At 41.1% G+C, this 14,355-nt stretch overlaps 1 protein-coding gene across 1 annotated transcript in view; it reads left to right on the plus strand.

Moving 5' to 3' along the window:
- The window catches only part of si:dkey-91m11.5 (PH_BCR_vertebrate and RhoGAP_Bcr domain-containing protein), a 33,861-nt gene that overhangs the window by 9,314 nt on the left and 10,192 nt on the right, over positions 1–14,355 (plus strand). The window contains exons 2-10 of the mRNA XM_044198137.1: positions 4,982–5,163; positions 6,950–7,054; positions 7,851–8,036; positions 9,017–9,124; positions 9,354–9,414; positions 9,520–9,572; positions 9,668–9,808; positions 13,556–13,677; positions 13,999–14,164. Of these exons, the coding sequence (XP_044054072.1) occupies positions 4,982–5,163; positions 6,950–7,054; positions 7,851–8,036; positions 9,017–9,124; positions 9,354–9,414; positions 9,520–9,572; positions 9,668–9,808; positions 13,556–13,677; positions 13,999–14,164 (1,124 nt within the window). The remainder of the gene's footprint in view (positions 1–4,981; positions 5,164–6,949; positions 7,055–7,850; positions 8,037–9,016; positions 9,125–9,353; positions 9,415–9,519; positions 9,573–9,667; positions 9,809–13,555; positions 13,678–13,998; positions 14,165–14,355) is intronic.

The raw sequence follows: 14,355 nt of genomic DNA on the forward strand, positions 1-14,355 counted from the left end.
GGTTTTTTTCCAAAGGTGCAACGTTTTTCTCCACATCTATACGACCATTAGCGAGGCGACAGAAAGGCTGTCCTTCATTGTACCTTTTTTTTTTTTTTTTTTTTTTTTTTTGCTCTGTGGTAAATTATAGATGTTTAAATCTCAAGTCCAGCCATTTCTGAACCGGATCGATAAACACATTTGCTATGTGGGGTTGATTTTTGGGAACTTGCAAGCTAAATTTGGTCCTAAATTTGGACTGATCTTTGTGTGGATGGTCAATATGTTCACAGTGGGGAGCAATAAGTGGGCTCTGATTCTCTCTCTTTGTCAGAGCAATACAAACAGAAGTCTGTCCCCTTGAGCTATTTTAACACACTGATCAGTGATCAGTCAGTGCACCAGGCTGGGCAGCACTGTGCCTTTTCCCAGTGGTGAAATGGGGAATTATGGATGCTACTATTCTAGTTCCAGCTCTTTCTGGGATGAATCAATAGATATATTTGCTCTTTGATTTGTATTTTTGGGAATTGCTGTCTGATTTATTCCCATCAGTCGAATAGAACTGATATTTTATAAGATACTTTTAACCGGTAAGTTAAATGGAGGTCCACAGGCTGAGTTGGATCCAAGGCCTGTTTCTCTGATTGCAACTTCCTACTTTTGGCTGTTTTCAGAACCAATATGACGGCAATGTCATTTTGACACCAAACACAAGCTTTCAGTCTTAACATAAAAGCAGAAATATTCATAAAATATTCTTCTTTTGCTATTGTGTGTTAGTCTCATGTAGTGAAATAAGACCACATCATTATTTCTGTGAAAGTGAATCTCTGATGCTGTGACACAGTCTCAGCTGCACATCTGTCACTCCCTCTCTGCCGGTTTATCGTATTTCATTTCTATGGATTAGGATTAGGGCTTTGAATGTGTCTTTGCTTTGTCATCAATAGGACATCCAACATGTCCACTGTATTAAACTGCTGTTATTGTCTTCTGCATGGCTCTTGTTTGCATACTGGAGGAAGGGAAAGTGTTTCATGATGACTGATTATTCTCCACAAGGGGACTGGAGAGTTAGGAACCAGTTGTTTGGCTGAGACCTTATATATCCTTGAGTTCTATTTTTAGTTGGGGTGTTCAGTGTGGTTGTGTGGGAAAGCAAAGGCGCTGTGTGTTGTGTATTAAAAGGTGATTCCAACAAAAATCTTGCTTTTTCTGATGATTTGCAGTAATCTGACATCTATAACACCATGGCTAGTGGGAATACAGTCAAATGAAATTCTTGAAAAACACAGAATTACAGAGTTAAAAACAAAATCAGCTTCTCTCTGATCCACGGCTCCACACAGCTCACAACCGCAGCTGTTGGGCTCAGCAATCTTATGTAATGTCATTAGAATGTATTTATTACAGCTCTATTGCACAGTTGAAACCATTTTAAGCTGCAGTAAGGAGGACATACTGTAGAACTGCCAGTATTGCTTTGCCACCCTCCATCCTACAGTGTGACATTTTGTGTTACAGATTGTATTCAGTTACTGCAGATTGGAAACAATCACTGTGGTCTCTGATGTGTAGCTTCTAGTATTGACACTGTGTTCCGTAGTATTATTTCCACTCTTAGACTGACTGTTCAATCCGTTTACAAAGCTGTAGCTACCATCAAGGACACTGAGGTCATTTCTAACTGATTCTGATTGGTTTTAGACAAAACTTCTTCAAATTTGACTGTTTTAGGCAAAGAAACAAAATGAATTAATAGGGACTCCAATAGAATTAAATACCTGGCAAAGTAGAAAAGGCTTTGAAACAACCTTTAGACCATAATATCGGGAGATCAAATCAATAAATATACAAATCAACATTTTTTTGATTTTTTTTTTAAAAATACTCCAAAAATTGAACAGAGTTTGGTTGATGGTTAGTCAAATCAATCTTTTAGGTTTTTACTCATGACCTCAGTAATTTGTAAAATGCAGGCTGCGGCCCTGTCTGTTGGCATAAATAATGGTTAGAAAAAGCTTTGCTGTAGCTTGTATCTGACAGACAGAAACAAAACACAGTTAATAAAGGATATAGTAATACATATAGATGAATTAGTCATTGACAGGTAATTTTCAAAAATTAAAGGAATGTACCCACACCACAGATGACTTAATGTTTATTATATTTCAGTATAGTTTATTATAGTTCAGATTTTAAAAATAATTATTGGCTGCATTTTTATATGTTTTATCTTATTTTTCATACCTAATTTTTAATAGGTTTGTTTGAGTTGTTATTGACACAAATGTCCTGATCAGTACATATCTTGGTTACAACTCTTTAAAAACCAAATTTAATGGATCTTTATGTTTGTTTATGTTATGTGTTTATGTTAAAACACATAACATAGAAATATCTATGTATCTATATAACTGTTTCACAATCAAGACAAACAAAGGACACGAAAACAGGTTACACAGAAACAAGCTTGGTGGAGAAAAATACAGCAAGAAGAAAAATAAACTTGCATTTTGAGTTACAATGGTTTATTGGAAATGGTCCAATCAGTTTCATATATGTCGGAAAGTGCAGAGGCTCGGTAAAGTCTTTAATTGGAAAAGGCATCTCAAAGTTAGCTGGAATGTAAATATGACCATAGATGAACGTGTGTGTTCGGAGTGGGAGCTGTTTGTGAAAAGATGACCTTGTGCAGAAAGCCTGTTTCCGCTCTGAAGCAGATGAATTGCTGAATTTTCCGGTCAGACCTGCCTGGACACTTCCTCACTAGAACAACAGTGCTCACTGAGGATCTATTGTGATGTCCACTTTCTCACACTTAACCACAGCTAAAAGAGCCATGTCTATTTAAAAATGTTCCTATAAAAGACACAAATGGCTCAGTATTTAATACTTTAGAACACATTTTTAAATCCTCCTCTTTACTTATTCTTGTTTGTAGTATTTTTCCAAGCTCTGACTGTTTCTTTTCCCTGGAAGGAGATAGTTTGTGGCTCTGAGGCTGCTGCCTGAGAGAGGATGTGTTATTCATCCAGTGCCGGGGCTGATGTATAATCTCACTGGAACACAGAGTGGCCTTTCACATGGACTTCCCCTGTGTTCTGAAGCTGTTTGGACTGCTGCAGTCTCTTCCTCAAGCAGTCAATACAGCTCTCTGCCTCTCTGCTGAGCCCAGTGTGTTTGTTTGAGTCCTTTGTCGTGGCCTCTGCGGATGTCAACCTGTCAGTCCGCCTGTCTTTCCAGGCCTCTCCAGGGTGACTCGGCTTTACCCCCCCCTCCCCATGGTTTCCGGAATCCTCTCTTTCCTGTTGTCAAGCCGAGGTGAACCAGTTTTGTAGCCTCTTAACATACCTTACTCCACATTGCTAGACATGTCTGCCTTATTTTTTTTTATTGCTGTTCGAGGTCGTCATTCTGCATCTGCCGGCTGCCACATCCTTGAAGACGATAATGATGATAATGATGATAAGTGCTGGTGAGTCAGGGGTGGCTGACAGTAATTACAGGATACAGAGCCCGTTGATCCTCATCTTCATGGTGTCCTGAAAAGTCTGAAATCACAGGGATGACGAGCACATCATATATTTCTGACTTGTTACACTTGTTTCTGGCACATGCTTGCTGTCAGGATGGTGTAAAACGTGGGCTTCTAGTCTCAGACTGAACATTTCTTCTGCACATTTCACTGATTTTCCGGAAGAACTGTGTTGCTTCATGAGCTTTGAGCCCTCTTTGATTAGTAGACATATTATACCAGGTTGCAGCAGCGCCTTTCAGATTCTCTCTGATCCTGAAAACACTCAGCTGAAGGAGACACAGTGTACAACAAGGCTGGCATGAGCAGAGCACGTGTGTTACCCCTGCAGCCCTCGGTGCCCTCGGTGGCTGGCACAGGCTGTGTGGTAGATTTGTGTAGGTCACAGGTTTATGAAGGTTAAAAGAGGAATTGATATAAAGACAAATAGCAGTAAAAGACAGCACACTGCTTAGTGTTTATTGTCAGCTGACTGTACTGGTGTCAGCTTTTGTTAGACAAGTATGTCCTTTTTCAAAACATTTTTCCTGACTTTTTTTATTTTCAGGCTTAATGTACAGCGGATGGACAAAATAATAGCAACAACTTACAATATAATGCAATTCAGTCATGGCCAGATTAACACACTGGGGCAAGAATGAACAGTGGGCCCTCACTTACCCCTCGTTCCTTTCACTCTCTGTGGCTTGTATATGTACACAGTCACCTATCATGTAAAACTTCAGCTTCGTTATATTTACCTGGAGCTCCGGATACCAACCAGTACTTAAGTGTGAGAATGCTCTGTGTCACCTTAGGTTGTGGTAATTCAGCTAAACACAAATGTATTTATTTTTTGGCCACTTATACGCAGTGGAGAAAGCTGTAAACACAATGTCTGACATATTATCACCTTATAATAATTACATCCAGCAGACACAGAACAACATTAGCATTTATTTGGAGTCGTGTTTGTGTCCACCGGATAAATGTAAGTCCAATAATCACTCTCATTTTAGCACTGTTCTGGTCTCCACCCACTCCTGAGGGAAATATCTGGCTCTTTAGCTGCTAAATGCTCCACTGTGTTCACCAGCTAGTTGCTAACTTTCTCCTTCTGCCGTCTGTCAGGTAGTGTACAGTGGGTTTATGTGCCTTATTTTCATGTGTCAGCTTATTAAATTGGATCTAATTGTATAGTATAGGAGTTTCTGTTAGTGTGTCTGTCCTAGGCTCCAAATGTACTTGTTTACATCATCCCTGATGACACAGGAGTGATCTGTGGCATCTTAATAACCTTCTGACATCAGTTCCTAACTAGCTTTGTTAGCCCCACCCACTTTGATCTCCACTGACCCAGATAGAATACCAACAGAAAATGATGTTTCAGTTTGCTGCGTTTCCCATGATGTTTTAATGTGTTTACTACATGCCTTAACAGTTTAATGACACCATGTGACTATTGTCCTTTGTTTGTCACAGAGGCTCCCTACAATGAGACCCCTCCATCATATGGCTATGAACTGGAGCACTCAGAAGAGCACCAGCCTCGCCACGAACCTCTATCCTTCACTGGATCTCCGTCCTCCTCGCCACGACTCCACTCCAAAAGCCGGAGCAGCCGAGACACCCAGTCCTCAGGCTCTCTGGAGTCCACGCTGTCGGTAATGTTACTGGGTCAACTCCCACCAACATGTCTGACATGCTAACTGTGTCTCATAGCTTGCAGTGCTGCTGCTGCGCTCTCCTTCATCGTACTCTGGCTGCTCTGCTGTTGTTCCCTGGCAACTGCATTGTCCTTCACTGTCCTCTCTCCACGCACCATCCAACACTTTTAGCAGCTGTGGCTTCTCATTATGTGATGAAAAGTTGCTATTACAGTGCCTGGCATTGCTTCTTCTACTGTCTGTGTGTTGTTGTAAAATTAACCCCAACATTCTTCCTCATTTTAAAAAAACAAAGGCCGACTCTTTTGTTAAAGCCTATACGTTCATTTCAGGTCAAGTTGTTTTTTTGCTTAATGTAATTATTTTAAATAAATGGCACTAAAGTCAAAATGATTTGTCACCTCTGTCGCATGAAACACTCTGTGTTTCACTAAATTACACCATTTCCTATAAACCTTGTTCTTCCTGTTGCAAAGAGGATATTGCTTCTTGCTATTCTACTCCTGTTTGGTGTTGCTGCATGTGCAAAAAAGTGAAAAACATGCTGGAGACACTCACATGCTCGTATGTACAGGCCGCCAGTCTTCTTAGCGGTTGTAGTTCACAAAAATAATCTATCACTTTTAAAGAGGCTGACATGTGACTAGACATTTGCTGGGTTGAATTCTCATCCTGACCTGAAGTAAATCATGTGTAAAGTAGAGCAAATAATTAAAATGGAGTGTTTACGGGAGTAAAGGGTCACTCAGTGATGTAGTATTACACTTCCACAAAGTTTGGAAACTCGTGAGAGACAGATTGAAGAAAGAATGGTCAAAAGCAAAGCCACAGAGGATAGATATTGTGACTTTTAGTTCCTAGGAAGGGGCAAGCTTCAAAAACACCGGATCCTGCATTTCCCATAATGCATCTTGATAGCATCTGTCGTTAGACCCTCCCAGGGTTATTTTATCCGTCTTTGGAAAGCTGCTCCAGAGCCATGGAGGACATGTAGAACTTTCTATGTTGCGTAAACTGGACTTCATGTGTAAAATCAGTATAGTATCCTTTAGAAAACTACAGAAGAAGTGCCCTTCAGCCAGTCAGCAGAGACATCCAGAAGCCAACAGTGAAATACACAGAGTTGAACATACAGCTCCCAGATGGGAGTGCTTTTCAGTATGAAGCAGGGCATTGCTGAAAAACACCGTACATGCTCAGCAAACATACTGTGGGCGAACAGATGTTAAAAAGAGACCCAGCTCCCCTCCCCCTCTGCTCTGTTCCTGTCCTATCTGTGGTATTCTTATACTCTGATGTGTACTCTTGGTGATCTTCAAAGCCTAAATCATGGTGGAGGGGGAGTCTCACTCAGCATACAGCTTTTTTTGTGTGTAAATCTATCTAATATAATGGCAGAGCTTGATACAGCCCTTCTCAATAGTCCAGTGAGATTCTTACTGACGTGATAGCCTGCACCAGGATGACTGATGGCTTTGACCTGTTTTAGAATAACAAATCCTGGACTAGAAACACATTTGTCTTCCTTAAGATGCTAGGGGTCTCTGGTGCAGGCCTCGTGGAATGTAAAACTCCTACAGAGTTTAATCAAATCTGGTCTGTCTCGAATCCCACAACAACAGTATCTGCAGGCGGGGGCTAGCAGAGGTGTGTGGGTGGTTTATTAAAGGCTGAACCCATTGACAGTTTACATATCATATTGCCATCATGGGCCTTTTGTGTTGGAGAATGTCTTCTCTTCATGTTTGCCATATGTTTTGTCTCTCCACTGTGTTTGTATCAGGTGGAGTTGGATCAGGAGAAGGGGCTGGAGATGCGAAAGTGGGTTCTGTCAGGAATCCTGGCCAGTGAGGAGACCTACCTCAGCCACTTGGAGGCCCTGCTGATAGTATGTGTAGCTCACAACACACACACACAAAATAATTTCCTGAATTGGTTGCAATCCTTAGTGTAAACATGAAGCCTTCTTGTGTGTTCTATGTATTCCTTTTTAAAGCAAGTCTGTAACTTTTGAAAGAAGAAAAAACACATTCTTCCTCTTTATAGAAGAAAAGTTGAATTCATAAGCAATACATTGCACACTTGCTCAATTTATTACACACAGTGGTTTTGCTACCGCAGCATTACTTATGGTGGCTGATGTTAGCTAATTTAGTTAGCAAGCTTTTGCTAGATATTGCCGTGTAACTGACACTACTGAGTCAGTTTGTGAAATGTTTGAAAAGTAGAAATAACACATTCTTCTGCTCACAAAGGAAAAGTTGAAATACGTGATGTTGGTCTGGTAAGATGTAGCTTATGTTAGCTAACGTTAGCTAATATTAGCAAACCTTTGATAGGTATTGCTGTGTGTGTACTGCTGTGTACTGAGTCAGTTCAGATTCGCTAGCTGCTGCTCAGTGAGAGTTCAGGCCAGCTTTTACTTTACAATATTGTTCTTTTTTTTAAAAAAAAAAACCTAAAGGCCATTGTACTTGTTTCTGATGAAGTTTAGCTTGTTTCAGCAGATCTCCTGAATTCTAAATAAGTGTCTTTTGACCCTTGTGCTAAATATTCTTTCTAAGACAATATCATAAAAAAAAAAAGAATTTAAACTGTGCTTTATTATTTGGCACATGTTTTCTGTTGAAGATAAGCCTGAATGACTTATTGGTTAATGCTACATATGGACTGTGATTATCCAGCCCATGAAGCCTCTGAGGGCCGCAGCCACAACTTCCCAACCGATGCTGACCATCCAGCAGATAGAGACCATCTTCTTCAAAGTGCCAGAGCTTCATGAGATCCACAAGGACTTCTATGACGCTCTGCTTCCCCGAGTCCAGGACTGGGGCCACCAACAGTGTGTAGGGGACCTCTTCCAGAAACTGGTATGGTGATGATATGTTTGTTAGCGTCAGTAAGACAACCAAAGAAACAAAAATGTTCATGTTTAGTGTGTGAAGAATTGTTTTGTCTACGTTATCTCTGCTGTCATGAATAAGTGTGTCAACACAAAGCGTACCAGGTAATTCATTAGCGTTGGAAATCCATTTATATTGTGTAAATCATGTTAACACAAAAATAATCAACCATGGCTCAGAAAATTTACAAATATCAACTTACATTTTTTATGTATGAATTATTTCAAGATATCATTTTGGAGGAAAACATGTCATGATAGTGTTTCAGAACTAAAACAACAAAAACCTATTTTTCCACTTTTGATTTGTAACACTTGTTTAACTGCAGTGTGAGTGTTTAGTTATCACACAAAGTTAAGTACAGTATGCCAATCCCTTCAGCTGGTTTAAACCCTCCTTTGGATAAGAAGACCAAGCATCAAATAACACGAGACCTCACAAGATTAAATTGTGTGTTGGTTTCTAAACAAACAGAGCACCATTCGTCAAGTCAGTAACTTTCAGAAACTAATTATAGCACTCCTTAAATGTCATACCTTGATCATTAATGATAGTTAAAAGAGGGGAGACTTTCAGAGGGAAAGGGTGGGAGTCTTTGGCTGTTTGTAATGCTTAGGGGATCTTGCAGAGCACATGTGAGTAGACTGCCTGGAGTCATCTCCCGGCCAGATAAAAGCCTCGCTTCACCACATTACAGGCAGTAAAGGAGAACAAAACTCTCTATAGGAGGTCGCTGAATAAGAGCTACCTCAGTGTTTGCTGTTGGATGAAAAACACACATACATCAAATCACACGCAATTGCATCAATTCCTCCTGTAATACTATTATGCCAACACATGCCTGAGCACGGCATACAGTGACACACCCAGTGGAAATCACAGACTAGTAAAATCTATCTTCTCTGTTACCAAATGAATCTAATCTGTACTCTACTTGTGCTGTGTAGGCCAGCCAGCTTGGAGTGTACCGGGCCTTTGTGGATAACTATAAGGTTGCTGTGGAGACGGCAGACAAGTGCTGCCAGGCAAATGCTCAGTTTGCAGAGATATCTGAGGTATGTAATCAGGCTACGCACAGCAGGACTGCGGCAGGCCAGTTTTTGATGTTGCACAGCTGCCTGTGACAAGTGATGACAAGGCAGTTTTCAGCAGTCCTCACTGTGTAAAGAGCCACGCAGCTCTTTACAGCGTGCAGATTGTTTTAATTGCGCTGTAGGGCAGTTGCTGTGATTTAATGAGGGTATTTTTTTCTCAATATTCCCTCTGGTGTTATCTTCCTGCCAGAATCTCAAGGTCAAAAGCACAAAGGACTGCAAAGACCAGTCGGCTAAAAATTCACTGGAAAGTGAGTACTGAGTGAAATGAATGGCCAACCTCCACATTAATCAATACTGCTATAAGTAGTTGAGCTGTGACTAGGCCTGTTGAGCTGATTCTTCCTCCTCCACAGCTCTTCTCTACAAACCTGTGGACAGAGTGACGCGCAGCACACTCGTTCTGCATGTAAGTCGATCTGCCTAACACAAATCTGGAGCAACATCTTGTCTGCATGAAGAGAGTTTTGGGGATTGAATTTGTCATAATCTTTTCTATTCTAGGACCTCCTGAAGCACACGCCCTCAAGCCACCCGGACTATGCACTGTTACAGGACGCCCTGCGCATCTCTCAGAACTTCCTGTCCAGTATTAATGAAGAGATCACCCCACGTAGACAGTCCATGACAGTTAAGAAGGGAGAGGTCAGTGTGGAAAGCTGAGTCACTGCATCATCTCAGGGTTATACTGACTCCAGGGGGATAAATCCACTTTTTTCAAACAAATGTGCTCAGGTCCGCTGAAAACCAAATGCAATATAAAATGTGTTTTTGGTAGTTAAATGAACAAGTGTCAACTTCCCCTTCATACTGCCAGCTGGCGCATTTTAAGTTGACTAGTTCCTATAAGTGAGTCAGAAACTTGATTGACACTGGATTTGCTGGTTATTCACCCAAAAAAATTCCATCAATTCTGTTTGCTTGAGAGAAGCCCAAGCTGTAGTTAATATTCACCAAGGGTTTGCGTAGAGGAGAAGGGCAAATTAAGAATAGGTACAGCTTGTTCCCTTTGTGGAGCACTTATTCACTTTGCCAAGGACAAATTCAGTGGTTTGAATGGTGTGGTGGCACAGCGACGAGGCCTGGCACCACAATACTGGCTCCCTGGGCCGCTCCAGCTTTTATATGGTTTTATATTTGTCCAATATATGCGTCACTAACTACCACCCATTTTTGGTGGTCTTCTAGCTCTTGAGCGTTTTGGAGCATTGAGGAGAATTGAGCTTGTATTTTCACAAATATCCAATATTAGAGGGAAAAAAGTCTCTTGTGAAATGATTGAAAACACAAAACTTAACAAGACAGGAGTCTTTCTACGCATGTGAGGCTGTACTTAGGCACAGTGGTGCTTTGAGCTAAATGCTAATGTCAGCATGCTCACAATGACAATGCTAACATGCTGATGTTTAGCAGGTATGATGTTTACCAAGTTCACCATCTTTGTTTAGCATATTAGCATGCTAACATTTGCTAATTAGCACTAAACATAAAGTACAGATGAGGCTGATGTGAATGCCAGTGGTTTTGCAGGGATTTATAATACTGGACAAATTAAAAATTTGACCCGATGATGGCATTAGATGAAAAGTAAAGGATGACCAAAGTTATCACAAATGCTCCTGAGGGGAAGATGGTCTGTGCCAAATTTCATGGCAGTTCATCCAATAGTTTAATATTTCAGTCTGGACCAAAGTGGTGGACTGACTGACAGACTGACATTGCCATCCATAAAGCCTTGCCGCTAGCGTGGGTAAAACCTATAAAGGGAATTGGGCTACATGTTTATGTTTAGTAATATGCTGCTAAAGTTCTTGATTGACAGAACACTTGATTATATGGACTTGAGTTTTACATTTTGTCCCAAAAATGAACATACTGTACAGTATTTTAGAACACTTTGACTTATTTGATTTTCTCACTGAAACAGCATCATTGTGGAATTCAGGATTATATCCGCCTCTGTGCTTTACGCCATGTCGTGGCTGTTGACAGTAAAAAGCTCAAAGCACAAGGTGTCTGGAAGCTGCAATAAAACCAGAGTGTGAGTCGGGTTGTTGCTGACTCATCTACCCCTGTCTGCTTTAGTTGTGAAGGAAGTGGAGCGTAGAGGAAGCTCGTGACAAAGCAGTGCAAACACTGGAGGCAAGGGGTCTCTGTGTTGCAAACCAGGAAAACCTGTCGATTACCTCCGCGCTCACTCCCATCCTTCCCTGCCGCAGTGTCAACTCTGCTTCCCAGAAATGACCTGCAGCACTCCTTATCAACTTTACTGTCTAACCAACCTTCTGCCCTGGGTGTGTACCGACTTACCCGTGCTTCCTGACCCCTCTGTCCCCCCCCCACACCACGCATCCCAGGGCTCTGATTCAGATGACCTGACTGAAAACTTCCTGTTTTTTTTCTGGGAACTGGCCCTGCCCACCAGGGTGGGATATTAAATCAAAGAAAGTTCTTGGGAACAGTCTACTGTATATTGTCTAGGAAGTCTGAATTCCCACAAGGAGATTGACAGATAACAAGCCAGCACATGACAATCAGTTTAAAATACCAGTTGTTGTTGTTGTACGTGATCAGCTCTCGACTAAATTTGCAGCCATTGTTGATGTTTTGCACGCCTGTAATTACTATGACCATTTAAACCCATGAGTTTGTTTAGCTTCACCTCTTGTACATGCCTCACTGCTCAACATCTCATTATTTTGCATAAAGCAGATTCCAGTGTCAGGAGGGTGTGAGCACTGTGCAGTTACAGCTCTTGTTTTTCCATTGGATTATTGACTATTTGTGGTCATGTTTGTGTCACAAAACAATAAGCGGATGTTACTCTGCCACCTCTTTTTGAAACCAGGACAGTACTGAACATGTTTGAGGGCCTTGCCAACACGTCTGTAACCGGCCAGCACTGAACTGGAGTGTGTAGAAAATAGAAAAGGAAAACCATGCTGCAGTGATTTCCTTGTTTTTGTTGAACTGTGGTTGGTGTGGGATGGCAAAGTCTCACATGGGCACTGTCACTGTAAACAGCCCAATGGTCAAAAGGCAGAGGGGGAATTTAGATACAAGCTGCTGCAGGAAGAGTTCATGTCATCACATCCGTCTCTTACCTCAGGCTGGACGGATCAACAGGGATTAGATTAGGATTCATTATTAAAACAGGAAAGTGTGTACTACACACTAATTGTACTCATAGTATGCTGTTTTAGCAGTTAGGATACAAAAATAATCAACATACTTTAGAATTTTATACTAACAGGAAGTGATACAATATGACGGTTGTAATTCAAACTGCAGTTTTTGAATGTCACTGAAAATTAAACTTTCTTAAGATTTAATACACATAATTTTTTTTCAGCTGTGAGCAGCTCTTCCATTTCCTTGTTGCATTGCATTGTGGGAAAATAGTATCTATCAACACCACACTGTATTTTTTTATCCATTCTATCTGGTTTGAGTATACTGAATTTAGTCAATTTTCCAGTGTGAACACACCACATACTCACAACCTTCTTAGAATCAGTATGTAGTAATGCACTGGTAAACGCCAGTCTACAGCTATGCTAGCGTTTGTTAGGCTGTACTTAGTACATAGTAGTGCTTTGAGCAAAATGCTAACGTCAGGATGCTAACATGTTCACAATGACAATGTTAACATGCTGATGTCTAGCAGGTATAATGTTTGCCATGTTCACAGTCTTAGAAAAATTGCAAAAAAGTGTTGTGCGAAATGATTGATAACACAGAAATAAGAATAATAAGATGGTTGTCGAGTCATTTCATGTAAAAGCACAAATGTCAACCTGATGGTGGCGCTAGAGGAAAAGTCAGAGGATCACCAATCCATCCAATAGTTGTTGAGATATTTCAGTCTGCAGCAAATTGGTTGACAGACAGAGCCATCCACAGAGCCAAGCCACTAGCATGGCTAAAAACATGGCAGACGTGCTCCAACAGTTCAGAGATCAGAGCATCAGAGGCTGAATTGGCTGCGATGTCTGAAAATGCATCATTACATCTGCCTTGTTTTGGTCACATCGCAAATGATTTATTGTTATGTTACTTTGTTTACTTCCGCTATGAGGTTGGGTAGCATTCATCCGATAGCTGCTGCAACACTACAGGCTGTACAATAATTACAGGCATGTACAAAATCATTGTTCGTGATCCCCAAATTAAACCATTTTAAACTGAGCACAAATGTAAAACTTAAATTAGATACTGTACTTTCAGCAGTTCTTAGTATTGCCGCTAAAATAGTGGTTGAAAGCACCTTAATTCTCGCTCACAGTTTCATTAGTAAACTAATGAAAAATTAAGATTATTGGGTGTGTATTTAAGACAAATAAGACAGATACTATGAGTGTAATGACGTGATTTCTCATTTCCCGTTGGCAGAACCGCCAGCTGCTGAGGGATCGTTTCATGGTGGAGCTGGTCGAAGGTTCCAGGAAACTCCGTCACGTCTTCCTCTTCACTGACCTGCTGCTCTGCACCAAGCTGAAAAAACAGGCTGCAGGGTGAGTCTGGGTCGTCGTCCAGCCCGAGGCTTGAGATGCAGGCTTGTGACTCGGAAGATCCAATGGTTCAAATCCCTGTCCGCCCAGACAGACATTAAACTTGTTAACGTAAATTCTGCTTTGCTGAAAATAGAACAGTTTCATTGTGACCAGCTAGTGGTTGCAGTGGCAGATAAAGGTTCCAGTTTCTTAAATGTGTTTGCAAGCTTGTGGCTAGTTGCCCTGTTGGTTTTACGCTGCTAACAAACAATGATCGGGTGAAGAAAATTGGGAAGTTTAAAAAAAATCATGTCATTATACACACATGCTGTTCTCCAACAGAAAAGGCCAACAGTATGACTGTAAGTGGTACATCCCACTGGCTGACCTGACCTTCCAGACTATCGAGGACTGTGAGTCCACCCCCATCCCTCTGGTCCAAGATGAGGAGATCGACGCCATGAAGATCAAAATCTCCCAGATCAAGAACGAGATCCAAAGAGAGAAGGTGAGGATACACAGATGGTAAACACACCTACAACGCAAAATTCAAGGAAAACAATTCAGCATAGAGTTAATGATTTATTAGTTTATTGGTGATCTGGAGGAACTGCACTGTAGAAACACCAGAACAATGACACCTTTGTACCAAAGTCTGAAGACAAACAAAAATAAAATAAGGAACTTACAGATTTGCAC

This window comes from Siniperca chuatsi, linkage group LG5, assembly GCF_020085105.1.
Source record: "Siniperca chuatsi isolate FFG_IHB_CAS linkage group LG5, ASM2008510v1, whole genome shotgun sequence".
In the NCBI taxonomy this organism is placed as follows: domain Eukaryota; kingdom Metazoa; phylum Chordata; class Actinopteri; order Centrarchiformes; family Sinipercidae; genus Siniperca; species Siniperca chuatsi.